We start from the raw sequence: 25,268 nt of genomic DNA, 5'->3' as shown, positions 1-25,268 counted from the left end.
AGTATACGCCGGAGAATTACCGATGAGTATCGTTTTCCCCGATAAGGTTTGCCTCCCCTTCCGCCTTTAACTTCACCCACTGGGCGCCATTTTCTTCCGATCGTGTTACTTATTAAATGATATTCTTCCCATTTTAGTTTAATCTCTTTTAAAAGAAAATATTCTTGATATCAAATTAAAAGCTGTTGAAAAATTAATTTATTATTTTAAAAATTAAAATCCATCAAAAAAAGTAATATAAAAAATTGATCTAACATTTGTTATTAATAAAATACAATGTAGACGTCAGCATATAAAATTAGCCACTCTCTGTGCTCTGTACAGTAAAGACTAATTCGATAATGACAAATTTACAATTCATCAGCGTAATATTGAGAGCATTGTTACTGCGACACTCTGCGTAATCGAATGTACATCTCAATAGGATATGAATCTCAAGAAGTGTATACCATTCGGTATATTATCATGTTCCGGGGGACAAAACCCCTGATTTCATATGCATTCGATACTCTAAGTGCTTCCATTTCTCGAAATGGCATCTTTGTTGGAAAATTATTATTTTTTATTACATTTTTTTTCCATTGAATTTAGTTAACGCAGTAAATAAAAAGAACAATAATTCACTGTGTTAAGTGGTTCACTCTGAATTTTGCAGGGGCTTAAATTAACGGCGTCTCACCGCTCAGGAATCCCCACAGGATAAACTGAATTTTATTACTGCAAGAACAATTTAAATAAAAATACGTTGCGTAAATCCACCGGTGACCGATTTATAGTCTTTAAAGGTGTGTAGGTATTACTTTTAGGTACATTCAAATATTCAAATATTTTTTTCGATAAATTTCTTGTGATGTTCTAAATTTAGTAAATTTTCAAGGCGGGAAGTTTTTAAAATTAGCTAGAAATTAAAAAAAAAAATGTAATCTTTAAAACTTTCAAATAAAAAAAAAAAACTGAGGCCGGGATTCGAACCCTGTTCTTTCCGAGTAAAAGTTTAGAGGCTTTAGCATTTAGCTACGCCAAAAAATTGAGGTAGCTCCTTTTTAAAAAATTTTTTCTTCAAAAAATTCTAAAAAATCCCCTTTTTTCACCTGTAAGAAAATAAATTCAAAATTAAATCGTAAAACTCATGAAAAATGCAATTGAAATAAAAAAAAATTATATAACAGTTTAATAAAATATACCTTGATTGAAAAGTTAATTCCAGGGATAAAATATTTAAAAATCAAGCTTTGAAGGATAAATTTTGGCGGACATTGAAGACTGGATTACCGACCAGGCACTTTGAAAGTTACCAACGGATTAAAGGTGAACTTTTTTTGCAATAGCAATAAATAAAGCAGAAAGATTCGTCGGAAGCGTCAGAGAATTGGAGTATTGGAGTATTCCAGGGGGAATTCGGAGTAAACCGTACGGTTGTCACGGCGTCGAGGGCCGGTAGGTGATCGGTGAATTACTGCGTGTACTAAAGCGAAATGATTGGCACGGTATCCACTGGGATTGATTTAATCCCGCGAGCACTTAGTAGACGTACTCCTGGTGCAATTGCACGAACAATCTCCGCAGTTTATTTAATATTTAACAAAACTCTTGCATATTCCAGTTGTAACTATCCGCAGTATAAATAAAAGGATTGATTAATAGCTCCAGCAGAATAACGTCGATGAAAGTTTAACTCTATCAATGTTTCAGAATTTTAGATCCTGTCTATCTGTCAGTCTGTTTGATGATCCCTGTGCAAATTTAACTGACGCTAGCGGTATTTGATGTCGCTTAAGTAAACAGTAAAATCGGCGTTCAAGCACTATCTGCTATGCTATACTGCGCTAGTTTATCTACTCGACGTATTCCTGCTGAGGTTTACTGCCGTCAAATTTAGTTTCTACGTTTTCGGCTCACTCCTTTCGAGAGTGACTTACTGTAGGAGTTACGATGTAATTAACGAGATACTAATTACATCCTATGTAACGAAATGTAATCTCACTGTCAATCTTTTGGAAAGCTATTTTTTATTTCTTCTTTGAAATTTTCCGTTTCTATTCAAATAATTTAAAATTTTCTTTACTTAGATGTTCAGAACGTTAAAAAAAAAAAAAAAAAAAAAAACTGAGGCCGGGATTCGAATCCAGTTCTTTCCGAATGAAAGTTTAGCGGTCTTAGCACTTAGCCACGCCAAAAAATTGTGGTAGCTCCTTTTTAAAAAATTTTTTTTTAGAAAAATTCTGTAAAATCCCCTCTATTCATCTGTAAGAAAATAAATTTAAAATTAAATCGTGAAGTTCTTAAAAAATTGTAATAAATAAAATTCTCTAGCGAATAAATTACCAATTACGTCATTTTATTTACCAATCAATAGTTCTGAGGTAATTGGGTTGCAAAACAGATTAAGACAGGCTTTGACACCAATATTCCTCTCTAATTAGGTAGTTTTCTTCAAAATACGTGAAAACTCAATACATAACCAATGAATGCAAGAATAAATAGTTGTTAGAACTGATTGGTGAATCCAAAACAGATTACTTTGTGGTATTAGAGTAAATGAGGGTTTATTTGACTATTATCGATTGGCGAAGCTTAGAACGGGGCAACTTGATCATGTTATCACTGGAGGTTCATTAGCCGTTTGGTCGCAGTGTAACACATTATCGAAATGCATTCGGGCAATGATATCCCACTGCTGTTTCACGTCCTCCACTTAGAGCTCTGATTATGATATACGATAGTGCTTTACCAATAGTAGCCCTGTCCAGCCCTGACACTAATTGATCGTTTATATAAATATAACGCTGTCATATCAGCAAACCTGATACAAAAACACAGGATTAATGGACTCGTGACTTTTATTTTCTTATCGAAGTAAAGTAAAAAAAAAAAAAAAAAAAAAAAAAATAAGATTTATGGTAATGATAATTCTTAAGGAAAATTAGTTATTAGGTGATGAAAAAAGGCCTCCCGCTGATTGACATGCCGGGGAAGAATTACTCCCTGTTGCTGGAAAGGAAACTTTTACGGTGGATTTCATGAATATGGAATAATGCTAATATATATTTCTCAACCTCAACGTTAGTTATATATTGTGCTGAACAAGTTCAACTAAACGTAATCTTATTGGACAGAGATCCGGTGAAATTTCCTTAGCCAGATGTTCTGCTGGGATTGATGCTGGGTTAATTAAAACTCTATTTGAATATTTAATACTCTGTAGTTATTTATGTTTACTTTTGTTTTGTTATTATTATTTAAAAAATTTTTTACCGATACTTTATGATATATCTGATTTTTTAAATTTATTTTCTTGCAGGTGAAAAGAGGGGATTTTATAGAATTTTTCTAAAAAAAAATTTTTTCAAAAGGAGTTACCTCAATTTTTTAGCGTGGCTTAGAGCTAAGGCCGTTAAACTTTCATTCAGAAAAAATGAAATTCGAATCCCGGCCTCGGTATTTTTTTTTTTTTATTTTTAAAAGCTGTATAAAATATTTTTCTGGCTTTTTATGTATTATATATAAACTTTCTACCAATCAGATTAAAAACCAATCGGCTTTAGATACATTTACTCCCTTTTTTATCACCAGCAGTAGAATTTCCCAGAAAAACAGACAAACCGAAGCTCTGAAAAAAAAAAAAAAAAAATTTACCAATTAGTTGTTGATTAAAAAAAATGTCCGAGACAAAGTGAATGGAATGTTTTATACCATGGAAGATCTATCAGATTGGATGTCTATCTGGATCCGTAGGCCTTGGCACAGCCCTCCAATTTATTAAGTTGGTTTGATTTCTTCGGGGCAAAAGCTGATACGCCTCAACTTAATTGGAAGCGATCGAACTGCTAAGAGAACGGGTGAGTCTTTATTGCGTGGAATGCTGAGAAAAAATGAAAAGAAAAATCAACCGGGAAGGAAAAAAGGAAAAATGTGAAGCGATATGAACGGAACGATGGGGGCGGATGCTACTGACTGATTCAGCAATCAAAGGAAACGTCGAGCAGCTGCGGGCTGTGGCTGATGAGTAAACGACTTGACTCGGTATATCGAATCGACACGGGCGACCGCTGGAGCGTCTGCCTGTGACACAAGAAAATCCCAAAGAAGTTGTCTCTGTGTCTTGTCTTTTCTTCTACATAATACTTGTAATACACTCAGCCTTTCTTCTTCCTAAATCCAAATTACTACTTCGCTCCTCGTGAAGGAAACTCGGGACAATACCCATGTCGAGTTAATCAAACATGATTCATTTGATTGTCACGATAAAAAAAATTTCCAAAATTTACCTCCAAAAAAAATTTTTTTTATTAAAATTATCCGATCAAATTTGACAAAAATAAATATATCTTTGAAAATATAGACTTTAAAAAAAAATTTAAAAACCAAAATTGTTCAAAAATAAATTTTCTACAACTTTTGTTTGAAACTTTTTTTTTTTTAATCAAAATTCCATAAATTAATATCCAAATTTTGAAAATAGAAAAAAATAGTTAATTAAAAAATAAATCAAAGAAACATATTTAATAAACTCCCTAATTTCGAAATGAAGCCATCTAATAAAACTAAATGGCTCGATTCGTAAATAGCAATTACACATTGCTCAAGCATCCAGAGCATCAATATGTATATCAGCGCGAGTATGCATACTGATAATTAAAGTTGATTATTAAACCGCGGGTATGACGCGAGGTTAATGAACTTTGTCAAGATCCATACATCACCCCTTTTAATTGAGCTTGTAAAAACCCAATAAACTTCAATTACATTTCTGGGCTTTGTTATTTCTTCACTAACTCATTTAATTGTTTATTATTATTATTATCAATTATTAATCTCTTGATGGTTACTTTCTACTTAATTAACCTACTTAATACGAACAGTCTTTTTGTCAGACTTGCGCCCGATATTTTCGGCCTCTTCAATAGTGTCCGGGAGTTTGCAGCCCAATGTCTCGGGAAAAATTAATGAGATTATTCCTGCTGTCAATCCCATGCTTCCGAAGAGTATCAATGGTAGCGACTCAATAATTACTGCCTGTAAAAATAAATATTAATTATTTATATTTCTTCTTTAAAATAATTAAATATTAAAATTTCTTCCTTAGAATAATTAATTATTTATATTTCTTTTTTAAAATAATTAATCAAAAAAAATTATAAATTTATTTACTAATAGCCGAGTTTGCGGCGCCAAGATGGAGCCAATGCGTCCAGTCATGCTGCAAATACTGAGCAAAAAATGCCTCGCTGTTGTAGGAAACATTTCCGCGGTGTAAACATAAACAGCGGCAAAAGCCATGGTGATGCAGCCTTTGCCGCTCATGTACAAAATAATCGGCGCGTAAGACCAAGAATCTAAAAAAAAATTGTTTAAAAGAAGTGAGTTAATTAAATTGATGAATTATAAATAAAATGATAAAAAGAAGAAATGACCTTTGGGTACAAACTGAATGCAGAGACAGAAAAGTCCGCTGAGAAGAAAAGAACCGGAGAGCGTCCGTTTACGTCCGACGTGATCGATAAGTACCCAGGTGAGAAAATACGCGGGTATCTCCACGAAAGAAACTAGAATGAAGTTTACATATTTATCCCCGGCAAACGCTACTGAGTTTAATGACAATCCGTAATAGACAAATGTGTTTGTTAGCCAGCAGAAACAACAGCCAACCAATCTTATCAGAAGTTTTGGTCGTGATAATGCTTCTAGTACTGATGATGAATTTTTAGTCGGCTCTGATTTCTTCTCTTGCTATTTTAAAAAAATGTTTATTTAAAAAAAAAAAAAAAAATATTTTTTCAATTTTTGCCACATTTTTTGCATTTAAAAAGAAAAAAAAATTTTTTAATTAAAAAAAAAATACTTACAGGATTATCAGAGTTCAATTGTCTGTAAACACTCATTTCGATGCTATTCCAGTTCAACCCGTTGACTTTAGCGATTTTCTTATAAATATCCTCAACTTTGCTATATTTCTTCTTAGCGACCAGCCATCTTGTCGGGATTGAATTTATCAATGATTTTTATCATTTAATTATAAAAAAGTTTATAAAACTAATTACCTGATAGACTCCGGAATTATCAAGGGTAAGAATATCGCCAGCAGACCGGGTGCGAAGAAAACGCGGATGATATTTCTCCATGACTTTAATCCCATTGCCGTCAATCCTAACAGCATTTCTCCCAGCGCGTAAACACAGCACATTATCGTGCCACTTAGAACTCGCCGTTTTTCCCCTGCTATTTCCAATACTGTAAATAAAAAAAAAAAAAAAAAAAAAAAAATACATTTATATTAACCTTCCAGTAAATATTTATTTTAAAAGTTATTCTATATCAACACAAAATGTTGATAAGTTTTCGTGGTAGGAATATTGATCTATCAGAAAATTTTATTCTTGCCACGTAACTGATGGCACTGGCCGTAAATTCTAAATATTTTTTTTTTATTTATTTATTTATTTATATACTGAAGAAATAATATTTGCGTTAAATATTGAGAGAGTTATCCTTGAACTTATATACTTTGAAGCCGTAAGAAACTACTTGTGAGAAATCAGGCATCTAGCGGCTAAAAATTTTAATTCTAATTTATTAAAAGTTTCTGCGCAGAAATAATTTTAAATATTAAAAAATTAAATATTAAAAATTTAATCGAAAATTTTTTTATTAAATAATTTTATTTTTATTTTTAAATTTCGCGCCAAAGCTTTTGCGCATGCGCAAAAAATATTTCCTCTTAATACAGCCATTTTCTGTGAAGAAAACAGCCATTTTGTTATAAAAATCAATTTAAAAGTATTTAAGTAAAATTTTACATTAATTCTTGCTTAAAAATTAAAATTCATGAAGAAAACTTAAATATTAAAGACCTTGAAAAGTACCAAAAATAAAAAGTGTCAATAAAAAAATCAATTAATGAGATTTAGTAATAAAAACTAACATATAATCAAATTTGAAATTATAATTTAAAGAAATACTAACTTAAAATAAATCCAGTGCTGTAAATTCCCGCTGACGTAACGGATTGCATAAACTCGAATATAATAAACATGAAATAGTTTACCGAGAAGGATTGAACAATCCCAACAATTCCGGTGAGGAAGGTTTGACTAACCAGGAGAGTTCTTCGGCCATATCTATGAAAAAAATAAATTGAATTAACCCCTTTCTCTCTCTTAAAATTAATAATAATAAGAATAATAACAATAGTCAATTAAATAATGTGAATTACCTATCAGATAGATATCCCGCAAACATTAAACCGACTAATTGACCTAAATTATTAATCGTACCGACTAAGGTTAATTTCCACCTATTTTCGTTACAGGTGATGTCCCACTGGCATTTCAATAACCGAGACAATTTAAAATAATTCATTTAATTTACAGTTCATTGTGTATTACGTCAATAACCTAAATTAATTTATTATTCATTAGATAGTTATTGTGTGACAATAAATACCTCACTGAGTATAGTCTTCTCTCGAGGATCGTAAACCCAATTATTGCATCGCGCTGTTTTGTTGGTAAACGACTCCATTGTGCATTCTGATTTTTTTACCGCGCCATCTGTCTTTTTAAGAGTGAAATACTCACAGCTACCAAAATTTCCTTGCGCTAGTGAAGAATACTTTGACCAGGTTGTGTTAAAAATTAGAATTTCTTCGTCGCATTCTGGTATTACGCACCTATAAAGTGAGGTAAAGTTAATGCATTCATAATTATTAATTGTTATTCATTTTTCAGACAAACCTGTAATCAACGTCGCCAGATGTAAATACATAACCTAGCGCAAAACCAGCTGATAGTATCAACGGGAAGCTGATAACTATATAAACAATCAGCTGGTATTTTCCCAGACGCTCGAGATCGGTCAAATTTTTTTCGTGGATATTTTTATTTTCGCTTTCATCTAAAAATAATTTTTTTTTATGTTAGTAAATTTTGATGTAGTTATTATTATTATTATTATTATTATTATTATTATTATTATTATTAATATTTAAACAGGTTATAAAAACGCATAAATATAAAACAGTCAATTTATAAAATTAATTATTTTTAAATATAAATTTTATTGAATATAAATTAATTGTTAATGAATTATTTATTACTTGGAAATAATGGATACTTTTCTGTTCCAAAACTTATTATTATTAATTAAAAAAAAACATAAAGTGTCAAGTTGGGAAAATATTAACTAAAAGAAGATCATATTTTTAATTAATTCAATTCAATTGTTTTAAGAAGATATTGTGTTGGAAAAATTTGTTAATTTATAAAAAATTGATGATAATGACCTTTATTATTGTAAATAATTAAATTACCAATAAAAATGTATAAAATAATAAAAAATAAGATAACTGAGAAGTAAACAATTAAAGAAGAAGAACTGAATAATTATTATTATAAAAATGAGTCATAAAATTACCTTGTTTTTCATTTATTGGCACTGAACAATTGAACTTGACATTTTCTTCTTTGTCCTCCATTTCAAAGAAGAAATAAATAAAACTAATAATTTCTTCTGCTTTTAAGTCATTAGAAAAAAAAATTTAACTTAAATTTAAATGAAGAAATAAAAAAATTAAAATAAAATAAAAAAACTGAGAAGATAAATCAAAAATTGTGGTAATTATCAGCACTGACACAAAACTGATAGAAACTTAAGCGATATTGTATTATTAAATGATTATGAGACAAGTCGAGTAAGCGCTGAGAGTATAACTTGCATTTAAAGACTACTCGAATAAATAAACAAAGACAACATATCGTGTACACGCACCGGATGAACCCTCCTTTCACTGTTCGGCCACTACACGCGGTTTAGTAATTTATAAATGAGTGGGACGGAATATTATTAAATGCAAATTGTTGTAACATTAATTAAATGATATGAAGACCAAGTGTTGTGTGTGCGAGCGGTCGCCCGGTCAATATATGAATATATATTTATATTAATTAACTAATAAATGTATTTAGTGAGCAGCTTGCTTCATGTAAGATATAAGTGAAAGTCTACGGGATTATTTATTTTATCAATTTTTTAGATACTAGATTTTATCTTTATCAGTTTGAGAAATATTTAAAGATTACGAGCGATGAAAAAAATTTTTTTTATTTAGTAATTTTATGGTATCAAGTGAAGAAATATTTTTTTTTTTATTTGATAGTGGTTAACAAGAATAATATTGAGGTGATCGATGATTTTATTTGCTGATTTATATCAATTCTAATGATTTAAGTAGGTCAGACCTTGAATTTTTACATTCAATCATTGATAATTTATTTTTTCTTTTTTTAAGAAAATTTTTTTCATCATTTTTAAGCTTAATTAATTTTTTTCAAGATTTTAAAAATTAATTAAAATTTTCTTCCCACTATTTTTTTTTAATTTTTTTATTTTAAAAAATTAAATTAACAATTATGAAAATTGATTTATTTTAATTATTATTGTTAAAATAAGCTTTAAAAAATTTTTTTGCGACACATTTTTTGTACACATCATCCACACCATGGTGTGCATACCTCTAAATGCTCCGCATCTTTATATTCAATTGATAAAATAATATTTTGTATTAAGTTTAACGATATATAATCATAAAAAAATTTTTTTTATATTTAATAAGCGTGGTTAATTTTTTAAAATTAATTTTTTAACATTAAATGATTTAATAAATTAAATTTATTTACTTACAATAATATTATCATTGTAAAATAATAATAATAATAATAATAATAATAATATATTTAATATAGCTTCAAAAAATTAATTTTAAAAAAAGAAGATATATATAGTAATTATAATTGAAACTACTTGCGAGAAACTCGCCACCTAGCGGCGAAATTTTAAATTACTTACTCCAGAATTGGAAAAGATTTATTTCTTCTCTACCGACAGCAAGTTTCATCACCGACTGTAAAATAAAGTGAAATTGTCAGAATTTTCATCCATTTAAATAATAATAAAAAATTCAAATCTCCTCTCTCGACCTAAATAATTCTTACATTAAAAAGTAGAGGGGAAAATAATATAAATATTTAGAACGTATGTCACAGATGGGATTTATCTTCAACACGTAGTCAAGTTTTATCTCAACAGCGTTGATTTTTTTTTTTTTTTTTTTTTTTTTTGAGTAAAAGTATTCAGAATGGAAAATTTTAATCTTGAAGAAACATTGAAAAAGCATTTACCGAAGGAAGAATATACTAAAGTAACTAAAATTTTATATGGAACTCCATTAGAGTAAGTTAAAATTCATTTTAAATATTTATATAAAAATAAATTTAAAATAATAATAATTTCAGATCATTAAATCTCAAAAATTACCAAGGAAAAAATTACCTTGAAGTACAAGGCTACGATTTTTTGCCATGTACTATAACTGAGTCGACTCCAAAGCGGCGAGTCCGGGTGGGATTGATCCAGCACCAGGTGACATACCCCACGGACCGGCCGATCAGTGAGCAATTGTATGACATCCATCGTAAAATCGAAGATTACATAAAATATGCCGCCGCAAATGACGTTCAAGTGTTGTGCCTTCAAGAAGCTTGGAGTTTGTATTTTTTTTTTCTTATCTTACTGAAGATTATATTGTAAGTAATTAATTTATTAAAAACTTACAGACATGCCATTCGCATTTTGCACTCGTGAAAAATACCCCTGGGTGGAATTCGCGGAGGACGTTAACTCTGGACCGACGACAAAACTACTGTCAACACTTGCGCGCGAGAACAAAATGGTGATTGTGTCGCCCATTTTGGAGCGGGACACAGCTCACGGCGACACCTTGTGGAACACTGCAGTAGTAATCGACAACTACGGCCAGGTTCTAGGTAAACACAGGAAAAATCACATTCCAAGGGTCGGAGATTTTAACGAATCGACGTATTACATGGAAGGTGACACAGGTCACCCGGTTTTTCAAACTGATTATGGAAAAATTGCTATTAATATTTGTTATGGGCGCCATCATTCTCTTAATTGGGTTATGTTTGGAATCAACGGTGCTGAGGTAAGATGAGCCATAAATAAATTATTAAATTTTGCTTTATTAAATATTGATGTTTTTAAAAATATAAGCTCATCCCGATGTTACACTCATCGAGACCTTTCATTTAAGTACCCACATCAATTTTTCATATATTTATATATATTATATATATTATATATATGTATATATAAAAAATATATAAAAAATGCATGTGGGTACTCAAATGAAAGCTCTTGACGAGTGTAACATCAGGATGAGCTTATATTTTAAAAAATGTCAATAGTAAACAAGATACAAGGTAATTTCTTAATTATGTATCTAGAGATTTTTTACCAAAAAAAAATATTATCAATATATTGCATAAAATATTAAACGTATTGCTACTTCTAGATTGTCTTCAACCCATCAGCAACAGTAGGAACTCTATCAGAACCGCTGTGGCCAATAGAAGCGCGATGCGCAGCAATAGCGAATAGTTACTACACATGCGCAATAAACCGAGTGGGTACCGAGACATTTCCCAACGAGTTTACGTCCGGAGACGGCAAGCAAGGTCACAGAGACTTTGGACACTTTTACGGATCCAGTTACATCACTGCGCCGGATGGCACAAGAACTCCCGGGCTCAGTAGGCACCGTGACGGCTTACTGATTGCAGACCTTGACTTAAACGCCTGCCGCCAAGCCAAAGACATCTGGGGATTCAGAGTAAGTCCAATACAACTTAAATAAATTACGTAATTATAATTATAATTATTTACAGATGACTCAGAGACTCGACATGTACGCTAAAGAGCTCCAGGAGGCGATAAAGCCCGACTTCAAGCCCCAGATAGTTAAAAAACTATGAGAATGTTTTTACAAATGAAATATTTTAATATTAATGTGAGAAATTACATTGTTGGTTTTATAAAAACAGTATTTTTTTCTACTACTAATTAATTAGTAATTGATATTTATAACTTATGTTGATAATTTGTGGGTGGTTTAGGCTGATGGGATGACGTTGAATACGGTGTGAGTTTGCTTCCGATAGTGCAGAGCTTCTGAGTAGGCTTTTTTTACAGCCTTACGATCTGCTGGTTTACGAGATTCAATTAATTTTGCTTCGTCGACTTCTTGGGATACACCGAGCTTTTCTAATTTTTCGCCTGGTAACCATTGCCTGGAATTTCAAAAAAAAAATTAAGAATTAATCAATAGAAGAGTTTACGGTAAGTAATAATATTTTTATTAATTGTTTAGTAATCAATCGCTAACTTTTTATAAAAAATTATTATCTATAAATTTGGAGAGAAAAAAAAAAACTCACCAAGTGCGTTTAGTATCAAAAAACAGTACAAGAAAAATGGGTTCCTTATAATTGATAGCTAGCGCCAAAACATCATCCGGCGGCGCAGGAATAGGAACTCCTTTATGAACAGTCCCTCTAGGAGTATTAGGATCAATAATCAACGCCGGATACCAAGGATACCCGCGACATTTAGCCCAGACAAGCTGCAGAGCCTCAAGGCGATCACTCTCAACCCTCTCCTCATCCTTGCTTTTCTTCAGCACGCGCTCATCATCATTCTCATCCTCATCCTCCTCTCTCAACTCGGGAGTAGTAGACCTGCTAGTGGAGCAGCTGCTGCAGCTAGACGACTGGCTCTCTCCGTCATCTCCAATATCACTGTCAACCCCTCCAGACCGGTAAACTTTAAAAGCATCACCTTGCTTCTTGTCTTCCACCAGGACACCGGGAGATCCTTTATTAGCCCTCGCCTTAGCCTTCCTAGTGAACAGCACCGCAGTCCTTCTATTAACACCCAGAACTTCCTTCTCCTGATTATTAGACTCGCTTCCGCTTCTGTTCCTAACACTCCTCTCTCTTTTCCTCTTTCCGGTGTCACTTTTAACCTTGCTCTCCTCCTCTAGTCTCTCCTTCTCCAGTTCCTTCGCCCTCTCCCTCTCCAAGGCAGCTTTATCAAACTCCGGATAGTCCTTCCTCACCTGGTCAATCAAACTGCCTCCCTGCTCCCGCATCTTCAACCCCGCGCGGTAAAACATCGTGTCCTTCCTATTGTACGCCAGACAATTGCTGACCATCAAATTAAAGTCACTCTGAAAAGCGGAGATACTATCATACTCCTGCTTGTCAATTTTCACCTCCATCGTCGACAGGTCCATCGGTTCAGTAACAATGTCCAAATAATCAGGAACCTCCTCTGTGTTGACCGGCTGCCCAAAGACATCATTAGTGTCCTTACCTTTGATCGCTTCTAGCAGCAACTTCAGCGTGCTCTCCAGAGGCTTCAGCTCAAACCACATGCACTTTTCCTTTACCTTGAACAATTCTTTCTTGAGTTTCTCACGCTTTCTCACCAACTCGCACAGCAGCCTAAAATTTAATACGGTGGATATTAATTAATTAAAATTAATAACTTTAAAGTCAGCTGTCACTTTCACCATTGTTTTAATTTTCTTTAACAAATAAATTATAGCAAAAAAAAAAAATTATTAAAAAAATGGACTTGTAGAAATTTTAATAAATTAAAAATGCAATTTTTGAAAATAAATTTTTTTATTAAAGAAAATTAAAAAATATTATTTAAAATTAAATAATACTGTGAAGCGAGAAAAAATAGGAGTGACAATAATCTAGATAATTAAATTAATTATTACCTAGCTCGCTCTAAATCTTGACGTAGACACTGCCAATATTTAAGCTGTCTGTACAATTCTCCTCGCATTTCGCTGTCAGCTGGTGAACTGCCTCCACAAAATGGATTAGGCCTGGAAGAATGAGGGTGAGAACTTTGCAGCCTACGGAGAAGAGGAACTCCATTGCGGTGCTGACGTTTTAGAGTCCAGTAGGCTAACAAGCGTTGAATCAGCTGACTCTTCTTCGGCAAGCCTTCCGCAAGGTTGGCAATCTCCCGGATCCTCTCGGGCGGGATGGTAGGAATTGAAATCACAGGAGCTGAGGAACTTTTCTTGTTGGCGATAGCTCGCCTCCTAGCATCCGCGGGGTTTGTCGAAGGCTGGTAGTCTGCGGGGGTGTGAGCTTCGCAGTAAGCTGTTTTTTGTACTAACATTGGCTCGCCATTGGTCGGTTGGACTGTGCGCATTCTCATGCACAGACCGGCTTGCTGAGCGCAGGTCACGTGGAACGCCGCGTAGCAGTTGCTTTTGTGGCACTGGATGCAAGCTCCGACGCCTCTGCGCTTGCAGACGCAGCAGATCAGCTTCCATCTGGCCGCGGGAATGCTCTCTATTGAGTCGATCGGTTCCAGGAACACTGTGTTCGCGAAACGGACCTCGGGGATCCAGAGGGCGCAGACTACATGTGCCCAGGTGGCAGAGCGGTCGGTTTGCTTGAACGCACCGCCCCGGTTCGGGCACAGCACGCAGTCTACTGCGCGGGAGGGACTTTGGAGGCATCGCCGGCACAGCCACTGGCCTTCTGGAATGTAAGGGACTCCGTAGCAGTCTTGGTGCACTGCCAGATTACACATGTCGCAGAATAATATTGCGTTGCTGTTTTGACACTCGCCGTCCATGCATATGCAGCACACTGCGTCTTCGTCCGCCGCGATTCCGCCTCCGCCGTTGTTTTGCTGCTGGAAGTACGACTCTTTTTCCAGGCGGTCCATTAGCAGCTCGAACACGTCAGGCTCCATTGCTGGCAATCCAGAAGATATTCGACGCTCGTTCATTAATGCTAGCCACGCTGAATCTTCTTCGTCGAGGTCGTATTCTACTTCCCCTGGAAAGGTTTTGGAATTTTGTTAGGTTTTTTGGAGATTAATTTGTGAAAATTTACTTGAATATTATTTTATAATTTTAAGAATTTTTGTAATAAATTATAACAAAAAAAATTAACATGCAAAAATTTTTTAAAATTAAAAATCTAATTTTTTTTTTTTTTTTTTTTTTAATTATGTTTTAGAACAAATTTTAGAAATATATTTTTATAGAAATAATTTTTTACTACAAGTAAAAATAAAAAAATAATTATTCAATCATCAAAAATCTGACAATTTTATTGAATTAAAATTAACAATAATTTAACTACTTAAAAATTTTTTTTAATTTCTACGTCATTTTTTTCTATAATTTATTTGTTAAAAAAATTCTAAAAATTTTTAAATATCTACCTTAAGTTAATTTTGATTAAAATTATTTATAAAAATTAATTATCACAATTTAAAATAATAATTCTTTAAAAATTTCTACATGTTAAATTTTTTTATAATTAAATTATTAAAAAAATTAATTTTTGAAATAAAATTCTAACATAAAAAACTTACCATCAAGTTCTTCACCACTTCTCTCCATAAACCTAACATAGGAATTAGGCAAGGATTCAGCTTCTCCAATCTGTCTCTCATAGCCATCTAGCTCCTTGACAACCGCGACTGGCAAAGAACTCAGAACAGCTCTGTCCTCCTTGTCGCGCTCATGTAGAATATTATTACCCTTTTTATCATCAATTTTGTCCATGGCCAACACGGGAATGCTGTCGTTGATCCCCAGCTTGGTGGGTCTCATCGGTTCATCAGCCAAAGGCGTGATCTAAAACGTCGCCAACATTAATCATCACTTCTAACAATCTTAATAATACTAACAATAATAATTAATAATAATTAACAACAAAAACTTACCAATACACATCTCGTGGCTTCCCCAGGTGTTAAAATTTCAGTAATAACCTCAGCAGTGTCATTGTGACCGACTCTGCTGCGGCTTTTCTTTTTATTAGACTGCGGAGTATTCATAATTTATTTATTTAATTATTTATCAATTACCATAAAACTGTTGTTGTTATTTTTTATAATTAGAGACACATGTGTACATAAACTAACAATCAAACGGTTACTGTCACCAACTTTTAACAATAAATTATTATCTTCAATAAAACTTTTTTATTCGTGAGAAAAATCCAAATGCAGCTGATTAAAAATAGTAATTACATTTGAAAGTGCAATTATTTAAATAATTAATCAACAAGATTTGTTTTTGCAATAATATTTTTGTAAATAATAGGTTATGAAGCTTGAGAAAATTCTAACATTCGTTGGATTCAAAATAATTGCCAGGAGGTTATTTAAAAATTCGACAGGTGGCGCTTAAGTGCAGTTTTAGTGGTAATTAAAAATGACATGACAGTTTTACCCAATTGAAGTTAACTGACAGTTAAAATTTAATGACAATTAATATCATAGCAATTAAATTATTATAAAAAAAGTTTTACTCGTGAAAATTAATAAAAATTACAAGTGAAAATTTTTAAAAGCATTTTTTTATTGGAATTAATTTGCTAAAAAAATTTTTTAAATTAACAGCTGACGGCTAACTTCAGTATTATAAAATTTTATTTACTTAATAGAAATAAAATTAATATTAAAATAAAATTTAATTAATTAATTACACATGTGAAAATTTATAAAAATAATTTGTGAGTAATTTTTAAAGCACTTTTTTTTTATTGTAATTTATTAAATATTTTTTAAATTGACAGCTGTCAGCTAACTTGTGTCATGTTTTACCCACCTTAAAATTTACACTGTGCATACTCATAAATATATATTAATTGAAATAGGGGCGTAATTATTTAATGACTCAGGAATTTTAATATTAAATATTTAACATTGATGGAATTTGTTAGTTGATGAAAGTGTAATTATAAATTATTTATTTTGTAAGAAGATTATCTGGTAAATATTTAGAGTAATCTGTCAGAGTAATTCTCTAATCTTATTAACCGGTTCAGAAAAATTGTTAAGAGAAAAAAATAAATAACTGTCATGCGATACGTTTGTTTTTTAATACAGTGGGTTCGTTGATTAATCAGTTATTACGGATACTTGGCCATGGGTGAGTCTAGGTTATCTTAATATTATAAAATAAAGTATTTTATTATTTTGGATAGTTATTAATTGTAATTATATATATGTATATATATATATATATTTTTTTTTTTATTTCAGATGAAACAAACAATTCGGTTAAATGGCAACAACACTTGTCGTTGCTCAGGAATCAGTATGTGCATCTTCATACTGCTAATTCTGAGTTGCAGCAAAAATATGCGATCGCAACTGCTTCGAAACAGGAATCTGGGTTTATTGAGAGGTTATTGGCGACTATTGCTTCACTTTATGGTCAGAAACAGTACAGGTAATTGCTTGATGGTTTAATTATTTGATGAATCATGATACTGACGTTGATAGACCTCATAACTTTTAGATTTTTTTATAAAAATTAATTATTACTTAAAAAAAAAAATTTTTTTTTAATAAAAATTTTTTTTTTATTAAAAAAATTAAAAAAAAAAAAAAAAAATTAATGAATAATTTCTAAGGTATAACTTAGTGATTTTTATTTTATAAAATTAAATCCTCAAGAACTTTTTAATGTTTTATTTAGAGGTCGATAAATTCAAGGTTCTATTAATTTTTTATTAACTTTTGAATTGTCGACTAATTTTTATTACAATGTAAATTAACTTGTCTATAATTTTCAGTGATTTAACTATTAAATTAGTCAACAATGAACTGCCAGCGCATAAATTTGTCCTGAGTGCAAGAAGTGATTTTTGGAACGAAAGTTCTCTAGCAAATATTTCAGTACTGGGTCAGTATTTTTTTTAAATAAATTATTTAAAAAAATTTTTTTTGGTCATAATTAAATTAAATATCTATTTTCAATTAATAAAATGAATAAAAATTACAGACTGGAGTTATTTAGACGGAAACGCAGGATCAATTCTTTTAAAATGGATCTACACCAGCACAGTAGAAAAAGAGAACCTCACACTAGAGCTGATGAAAGCAGCCTCTAATTTCCAATTAAAAGAATTAGTAGTGCAATGTGAAACATATTTAATAGGAACAGTGAGTCTCCGAGATTGCGTGGCTCTTTATACTGCCGCGGAGGAGCTGGGCGCTGAAAAATTGCGCGACTACTGCAGTTCACTAATTTCAACGCACTGGGTAAATAATTAAAAAAAAAAATTATCCAATAAATCAGCTAACTAACAAAAAAAAATAAATTTTTTAAAATTAGGATGACTTGACCGGAGATGACTTCAAAGAAATGCCGGGTCCTCTTTTATACGAGCTGCTGAAAACAAAGAGCGAGTTTCCTCTTCACTCTGCGGTCAGACTCGAGCGAGAGGACGTTGTCTTCTTGTATTTGGTTGAACACAATGCGGAGGTAATAATTATTTTTTGTTTTAATTTTTTATTATTTAAAATATCCAGTTTATTTACAATTAACAATTGTAGCACAGCGCAATATTTATTTACAATATTTTATTATTTATTTATTTTATTATTGCGGAAGAAAATTTTTAATGAAGTATCATTAAAAATAAAAAAATGACAACAAGTGTGAAAGTCCCTCGATAACTTTTACTGTTATTACACAAATTATACCTACAAAAACAGTATTCAGGAGGTCCACCAGGCGAGCCGCGATCTTCGCCCATAAAACAATCCTCCGGATACGCGGTCTGGACTATCTCCTCCTGCTGCTTCCACTGTCTATCATTATAATCGTAAGCTTGGAAAATATCAAGCTGAGAAGCGCAATCTCGCTCTACGCTCGTGTTTATTATCGCTGTAAAATCCAATGAGTCATTAGTCATTATTAAAATTTATTTTCTCTAAAATTTTGAATTTAAGGCAATATAGTTTTATAAATCACTGGAAAGTCTTGTATGAAGCGATAAATATTATACTACAACTTAAAGTGACTAATAAAACACTATCAAGAATAAAAACTCACATCCGTTGACTAGTCTGTGATAAATGGTACGTTTCATACACATGGTGGACTTTGGGCAGTAAACTTGAAAGTGTCTATTTTCTTTGAATTGACTGCAGATTTGACTAGACGCCTCTGGAGAACCTCTCAGGGGGGCTACGGTGCACTTGTAACAAGATATACCTTCTTCTGACCCCTCTGATGGTGAAGAACTTACTGATGAAGAAATAAAAATATAATGAGAAGAATATTATTATGATTATTAAATGAGCACGTTGGATATTTATGACATTTAAATTTAATAGACATTTAATCATTTTTTTTTTTTTTAAATTATTTTTTTAAATAATTAAAAAAAAAAAAATTTTATTGTTAATTTTAAAAATTTTCTTTTAAAATAATTTCTTTTAACAAATTTTTTAAATAATTAAAAAAAAAATTTTTTTTTAAAATTATTTTTTTAAATAAAAATTGACTTATTAAAAAAATCTAAAAATTTTTAAATGTCTATAAAAAATATTAATTAAAAGTCAATCTTACAAGCAATTATTAGAATAATCCATAACTGCCTTCGCTCGTAAAATTTCATATTACGCTCCAAAAAATTTCAACAATATCTTCAGTAATAATTTATAAATTAGAAGGTAAATAAAGTAAACTGGGAATAATTACATGTATGTATGCATAATAGTAATATCCAATGTCAAAATTTAAATACCAATAGATGGATATAAATAAACAGGTTACTCGTACGCGTGATTGATGATTAATTGGAGTCACTCGTATCGACAGCGCACACTCTCAAGTTTATATATTACTGACTACTGAGAGAAGTAGAAGTTATTATACTTGTGGAGATTTGTACCCCGTGCCACGTCATATCCCCACCAGCTGACGGTTCACAGTCATCGGGCCGAGAATGTGTGTTTCCACCCAACGCGGCACCCGCTGGTGGATAGTGGATGGTGGATGAGCAAGCGCGCCCAAAGCTGTTTATTTTACAAACCAGAACAGAGAACTGATGTATTGTAGGAAATCATCCCATTAGTGGCTACTTTCCCTGGCCTTGGTTTACTTTTTTTATTTTATCAATCACTAGACTGGATTTTTAATTTTATTTTTATAATTATTAATTAATAATTAGTCGGCCTTTTTAAACATTTTTTTTTTCATTAATTTTTATTTGTAACTAGGGCCACAGTATTACAATTAATTTATTGGTCTTATAAAAAATTTTTTAAACAAAAATTATTCAAAATTTAATTTCATAAAAAAAAATTTCAACAAATTATTATAAAATGTTGTTTTAAATTTACGGAAAAAAATCTTGGCCAATGTTTTTTATAACATTACAATATATTAGTGATAGATTGATGACTTGGATAAGAACTTCCGCACGCAGATGACCACGGATGCACGCACGTTGTTTTAATAAAAAGTGTAGCTTGTGTGAGGGTCTTTCTATCCGGTAAAGGGTCTGCATATAAAGCACTCGCTATTTTTATTTATTGAGTTCATTATCCTGATTTTTTTTTTTTTTTTTTTTTCTATTTAGAATAAATTTAATTAATAATTATTTTATTTAATTTTTTTTTTTTTAAGTTTAAAATTCTGCAAAAAAATATTTATAATAATTATAAAATAATTTTTATAAATTAATTCTTGACAAGCAAATATCTAAACTACTTATTTCGTCTTTAAAAGGCTCTAAAAAATTACAAAAAAAATTTTTTTTAATAATTTTGATTTTTTAATTTATTAAATTAAAACTAAAAAAAATTTTTTTAAAAATTACATTTTTAATTTTTTACAAATAAAATAAAAAAAAATTTTTTTTAATATTTTTTTTCAATAAAAAAATTTTAAATGTCAGCTGGTTTAATTTTAATTTAATTGAGTATTACAAAAAAATTAAATAAAATTTTTATGACCAAAAATTAACAAACTAAAATTTCCAGCTGTCAACAGTAGTGAACGCAGTGGATCACAAAGGCCGCCGAGCATTAGAAGTAGCTCTAAAATCCCGCCAACCATCGCTAGCCCGTACTCTGGTAGAGCACCAAGCGGACCTGAACGCGAAAGATTCAGACGGCTTGACGCTCCTTCAATCCTCAATCTTCAAAGGGGACTCCTACGCAGCAGAATTTATAATCGAGCAGCTAGAAAACAGCGGAGCTTGCCAGCGCCTGTGCGACCCTCTAAAATTAACCGGTTCCAGCGACGAAGCTCTAAAGCCCTACGAAGGGTGCACAGTCCTGCACCTAGTCTCCCGGCACAACTCCCCGGACATGCTGGCAATATCCACAAAGCTTTTTCAAGCAGGTATCAACGAGAACCTGCAAGACGCCCGCGGCTGGAGCGCGTTGCACTGGAGCATCTTTTCAAAGCACGAGCCGCTGTTCGAGCTTCTCTTGGAGTCCAAGAACATGGACCTTGATTTGACGACTAAAGACGGCCACTCTGCTCTGTCGTTTTCTCTCAGAGCCGAGCCGTGCTTAAAAGCCTTCGCAGAGAAGCTTTTGTCCCGCGGCGCGAAGCCTAATTTGACTTACAGCCCGACTAAAAATACACTTTTGCACCTTCTAGCTCAAGAAGGCAAAGAAGAAGCCGCTCTGTTTCTCCTCAAGCACTCCAAGGATGACAATCTTTCCAAAAAGTCCAACGCTGACGGTCTCACAATTCTCCACGAAGCTTGCAAAGGTGGACTGGCTGACCTCGCAAAGCTTCTGCTTGAAAAAGACGACTCTGGCTTCTCCACAACAGCCGTCACCAAGACCGAGCAAGTTCCTCTGCATTTAGCAGTCACCAATCTTCATTTTCCCGTCGTCCAGACTTTGCTCCAGTTTTCCAAGAACCCAAAGGACCAGCTGGAGTGCAAGGACCAAGAAGGAGAGACTCCGCTCAGCCTGGCAATAAAAGCTCCTTTAAAACGCGGGCGAGAAATCGTCGAAGCTTTGATAACCGCCGGAGCGAATATCAATGAGAAAAATGACAAAGGCTTGACGCTGCTTCATCAAGCTATTTTGAAAGAAGACTCAGCTACTGCGATATTCTTGCTGGAGAACGGCGCGGACATAAACGCTAAAACTTTAGAGGGAGAGACTCCGCTGCAGCTGAGCGTGCATTGCCGCCTGGGAGAAGTTGTAGAGGCTCTGTGTCGTCGAGGTGTCAATACTTCGGTTGGGTGTCCCTTGTGGGATGCTCTGGACAGTGATCAAGAAGACTCTGCTTCTATTTTGGTGACTCATGGGGCCGATACTGATTGCTGGGGGCCTGGGCCTGATGGGTGTCTTCAGACTCTCCTGCACCGCGCTATTGATGACAATAAAGAAGAAATTGCCCAGTTTTTAATTCGCAGCGGGTGCGATTTAAATGCCATCAGAAAATTGGGGCCTAATGGAGAGGGAGGGGATGAAGCGAGGGACAATTGCACGCCGCTGCATCTCTGCTGTCAGTGGGGCTTGGAGCAGGTGGTACAGACTCTGGTGGAGCACGGGGCTAATGTCAATGCGAGGGACGCTGAAGGAAAGACTCCAATTCATATTGCGATTCAGAATCAGCACGCGGAGATCATTGCGCTGTTGCTCTGTCATCCGAGCTTGGATCTTTCTTTAAGGGATAAAAAGGGACTCAGTCCTTTTGCGACTGCGCTGACTGTGAGGAATAATAAGGCTGCTCAAGCGATTCTTGAGAAACTTCCGAGCGCTGCAGAGCAGTTTGATAATAAAGGAAGGAATTTTTTGCACATGGCGATCCAAAAAGGCGACATGGAAAGTATTTTGTTTCTGCTTTCGATACAGGTTGATGTCAATTCGAGGGTCCAGGATGTCACTCAGACGCCCCCGCTGCACCTGGCTGTTGCTTCGGGGAACGAAATGCTGGTTAGGAGTCTGATACTGGCCGGCGCGAGGATCAATGATACTGATGCTCACAGGAACATTGCCTTGCATGCTGCTGCTAAGGCGGGACACGCGGCAATTGTGTCCGCTTTGCTCCAGAATAATATTAATTTTGACGCGGTTAATACTGATGGAGACAACGCGCTTCATGTTGCGGTTCGCGAGGGACATGTCGCGGTTGTTAGGACTCTGTTGACCGAGTGCACTCTTGATGCTGAGACTGTCAATCTTAAAGGGAGAAATCCTTTGCATGAACTTGCAAGGTGTGGCAGGGACAATGCCGCGACTATTTGCGAACTTTTTCTTGAGTGCATGGCGCAGTATCCGATTAATAATGCAGGTAAAATAGTTTCTTAATAATTTTTTAAAAATATAAACTCATCCTGATGTTACACTCATCAAGAGCTTTCATTTGAGTATCTACATCAATTTTTCATATATTTATATATATTTAATATATGTATATATGAAAAATATATAAAAATGCATGTGGGTACTCAAATGAAAGCTCTTGATGAGTGTAACATCGGGATGAGCTTATATTTTTAAAAACGTAAATCTTTCTCAAGATACAAGCTCATCCCTTAATTATCTTTCTAGAGATAGAATATTTTTGAATGCAGAAATTAAAAAAAAAAAAAAAAAACTATTAATCAAATTAAAGAAATTTTAATCATTTTTAGAAAGATTATTCATTATTTTTTATTAATAATTAATTATTTATGATTGTCTAGATGCTGATGGTAATACTCCACTACTGATAGCTTACATGAAAGGGAACGGAAATCTCTGCAGAACTCTTGTCAAAGCTGGCGCGTGTCTCGGTTCAATGAACAAAGACGGTGTCACGATATTTAATTATCAAGTGGCTACCAAACAATTGCTCTATCGATTACTCGATTCATTGACTCAAGAAGCTCCTTGGGCGGATAAAGATATCTGCTTAGAGTGCGGGACTAAGTTTTCTTTGACTATGAGGAAACATCATTGGTAAACTATTTTTTTTTTTTTTTTTTTTTTTTTACTATAATATTTATAATAATTTTTAATATTGTAAATAAATTTTTTTATAGCCGCCATTGTGGGAGGATATTATGCAGTAAATGTTCTGGTCAAGATGTGCCAATATTAAAGTTTGGACTAAACAAACCCGTCCGTGTCTGTGGAGTCTGCTTTGACGTTTTACAAATAGGTGCAGAATAAAAATCGTAAATTAAGTTACATTAATAATTAAAAAAAAAAAAAAAAAATAATAATATATAATAAAAATAAAGTAAGCTAGAAATTTTTTGTATAGTTAAGATTAAAGACTGGCAAATTTATTCTGCTAACGTATTAAAACGAATTTTAAAATTCCATCTTTATAAATAATTTTAAATGTTTTAAATACAAATGTTAAATCAATATGTTTAATTCGATTATTTATTTTTTATTTCTAACATGAGTTTTTATATACAACGAGGTAAATATAGAGCTAGTATAATATTCTCAGCGTTTCAATAATTCAACATTGTGTTATTGTTAATTAAATAATTACTTTAAGTATTTATTTATTTATTTAAGCTTACTGAAGAGATCGTGAGATGCACAGTGATCGACACAGCTGACATAGTCGATCAGCTCTTCGAGACAAGTCTCCTCGGTCTTGGTACGAGAGTTTACTCGATCAGTGCATGTTGATAGTCTTTCTTGAAATTTAATGCACTTTGGCTGCTGTTGGCATTTTTCCTGAGAAAAAATTCAATTTAATTATTAAAAATAATTTTTTTTTCAAGAGTAAATTTTAGATTACAATTTTTTATGCTGTCAAATTATCAGGATTAATAATTAAATATTAAATGTAAATAATTAAAAATATTTTTTTTTTAATTTATAAAATTACAATTTTTTAAAAATTATTCTCTATAATTAATTAATTTATTAAGTAAAATAAAAAATGGTCGAGTATTTATTTTCAAGTGTCATGTCTCCTTGACTCAAAAAAATTTCAACACTGTCTATAAAAATTTTTCTATAGGCTTATTTTAGTTTTATAAAAAAATTACTCAAAAAAAAGGTAATCTAAAAAAAAATTACGTAATGTTTATAAAAAAATTAACTTGCTCGCAATATTCTCTGCGGATCAACCAATTCGGCATCCTCGTCAGAGGCCTTAACCACCGGCACGAAGCGGGCCATGAAATTCTGCAGGAATGACATTGCGCTAAAAAACAATTTTTAAATTACTAAAACTCAACAATTAAATAAAAATTACAACAATAATTATTAATTATTACAATAATACTCCTCGCGTTTGATCAATCTGTAATGTCTTCACTTCTAAAGATCTAATTTTAATGTCTATATTTATTACAGATGTCACTGCCGGCAAAATAATTTACAGTCTACTTTAAAAAAAATTAAATTAAAAAGTTTCACATGTGAAAATTAATAAAAAAATTACAAGTGAAAATTTTCAGAAGTATTTTTTTATTGTAATTAATTTATTAAAAAAATTTTTTTAATTGACAACTGACAGCTAACTTCAGTATTGTCAGCTGACGGCTAACTTCAGTGTTATTAGTTTAATTTTAATTCTAAGACGCGCCACAAGTGGCGCTGCAGTCTGCGAAATGAAAAAGCAATAAGTAGCAGCTGCC

The 25,268-nt window shown here is 32.6% G+C and overlaps 4 protein-coding genes across 5 annotated transcripts; 1 reads left to right on the top strand and 3 right to left on the bottom strand.

Annotated features, from left to right (window-relative positions):
* Positions 1-4,386: 4,386 nt before the first annotated feature.
* LOC141533395 (bromodomain-containing protein homolog) lies at positions 4,387-16,023 on the bottom strand. Its single transcript, XM_074252268.1, has 19 exons — positions 15,625-16,023; positions 15,271-15,535; positions 13,643-14,726; positions 12,291-13,358; positions 11,972-12,143; positions 10,880-10,913; positions 10,609-10,760; positions 10,327-10,524; positions 9,844-9,898; positions 8,413-8,511; positions 7,734-7,893; positions 7,444-7,669; positions 7,214-7,320; positions 6,964-7,118; positions 6,042-6,231; positions 5,847-5,973; positions 5,415-5,730; positions 5,152-5,336; positions 4,387-5,016 (listed from the first exon to the last, which is right to left on the bottom strand). The coding sequence occupies exons 1-19, from the start codon at positions 15,736-15,738 to the stop codon at positions 4,846-4,848; spliced, it is 4,878 nt and encodes a 1,625-aa protein (XP_074108369.1). The 5' UTR covers positions 15,739-16,023; the 3' UTR covers positions 4,387-4,845.
* Positions 16,024-16,494: 471 nt separating this feature from the next.
* Positions 16,495-23,885, top strand: LOC141533376 (rabankyrin-5). Of its 2 annotated transcripts, XM_074252251.1 has the most exons (9): positions 16,495-16,677; positions 16,795-16,837; positions 16,951-17,140; positions 17,487-17,596; positions 17,696-17,955; positions 18,029-18,178; positions 20,689-22,969; positions 23,364-23,619; positions 23,703-23,885. In XM_074252251.1, the coding sequence occupies exons 2-9, from the start codon at positions 16,834-16,836 to the stop codon at positions 23,830-23,832; spliced, it is 3,381 nt and encodes a 1,126-aa protein (XP_074108352.1). In that variant the 5' UTR covers positions 16,495-16,677; positions 16,795-16,833; the 3' UTR covers positions 23,833-23,885. The 2 variants fall into 2 exon arrangements, with proteins under 2 accessions (XP_074108352.1, XP_074108351.1); XM_074252250.1 differs by having other exon boundaries at positions 16,495-16,837.
* LOC141533377 (uncharacterized) lies at positions 18,186-20,084 on the bottom strand. The gene is made up of 3 exons (XM_074252252.1): positions 19,271-20,084; positions 18,752-18,946; positions 18,186-18,583 (listed from the first exon to the last, which is right to left on the bottom strand). Exons 1-3 carry the CDS (start codon positions 19,317-19,319, stop codon positions 18,315-18,317), a joined length of 513 nt encoding a protein of 170 aa, XP_074108353.1. The 5' UTR covers positions 19,320-20,084; the 3' UTR covers positions 18,186-18,314.
* A 152-nt stretch (positions 23,886-24,037) lies between the features above and the next one.
* On the bottom strand, positions 24,038-25,044 carry Uqcr-11 (Ubiquinol-cytochrome c reductase 11 kDa subunit). The gene is made up of 3 exons (XM_074252253.1): positions 24,906-25,044; positions 24,733-24,832; positions 24,038-24,357 (listed from the first exon to the last, which is right to left on the bottom strand). Exons 2-3 carry the CDS (start codon positions 24,826-24,828, stop codon positions 24,184-24,186), a joined length of 270 nt encoding a protein of 89 aa, XP_074108354.1. The 5' UTR covers positions 24,829-24,832; positions 24,906-25,044; the 3' UTR covers positions 24,038-24,183.
* Between the last annotated feature and the right edge of the window lie 224 nt (positions 25,045-25,268).

The sequence above is a fragment of the Cotesia typhae genome, unplaced genomic scaffold (genome assembly GCF_013202065.1).
Source record: "Cotesia typhae breed Kobodo isofemale line unplaced genomic scaffold, CoteBio_Ctyphae contig_83, whole genome shotgun sequence".
NCBI lineage: Eukaryota > Metazoa > Arthropoda > Insecta > Hymenoptera > Braconidae > Cotesia > Cotesia typhae.
Note: the sequence above shows the minus strand (reverse complement) of the source record. Positions and strands in the feature narration are given on the sequence as shown.

Excerpts from the sequence above, each read along its gene's own strand:
- LOC141533395 (XM_074252268.1), bottom strand. The coding sequence starts at position 15,738 with ATGAATACTCCGCAGTCTAATAAAAAGAAAAGCCGCAGCAGAGTCGGT. Across the intron at positions 10,761-10,879 it reads TGACCTGTGTCACCTTCCAT|CTGTGTCCCGCTCCAAAATG; the intron begins GTAATACGTCGA and ends TGTCGCCGTGAG. Across the intron at positions 5,731-5,846 it reads AATTGAACTCTGATAATCCT|CAAGAGAAGAAATCAGAGCC; the intron begins GTAAGTATTTTT and ends TTTTTAAAATAG.
- LOC141533376 (XM_074252251.1), top strand. Across the intron at positions 18,179-20,688 it reads TGGTTGAACACAATGCGGAG|CTGTCAACAGTAGTGAACGC; the intron begins GTAATAATTATT and ends TAAAATTTCCAG. Across the intron at positions 22,970-23,363 it reads GTATCCGATTAATAATGCAG|ATGCTGATGGTAATACTCCA; the intron begins GTAAAATAGTTT and ends ATGATTGTCTAG.
- LOC141533377 (XM_074252252.1), bottom strand. The coding sequence starts at position 19,319 with ATGAAATTTTACGAGCGAAGGCAGTTATGGATTATTCTAATAATTGCT. Across the intron at positions 18,947-19,270 it reads GATTATTCTAATAATTGCTT|TAAGTTCTTCACCATCAGAG; the intron begins GTAAGATTGACT and ends TTTCTTCATCAG. Across the intron at positions 18,584-18,751 it reads TCACAGACTAGTCAACGGAT|CGATAATAAACACGAGCGTA; the intron begins GTGAGTTTTTAT and ends TGGATTTTACAG.
- Uqcr-11 (XM_074252253.1), bottom strand. The coding sequence starts at position 24,828 with ATGTCATTCCTGCAGAATTTCATGGCCCGCTTCGTGCCGGTGGTTAAG. Across the intron at positions 24,358-24,732 it reads ATCCGCAGAGAATATTGCGA|GAAAAATGCCAACAGCAGCC; the intron begins GCAAGTTAATTT and ends ATTTTTTCTCAG.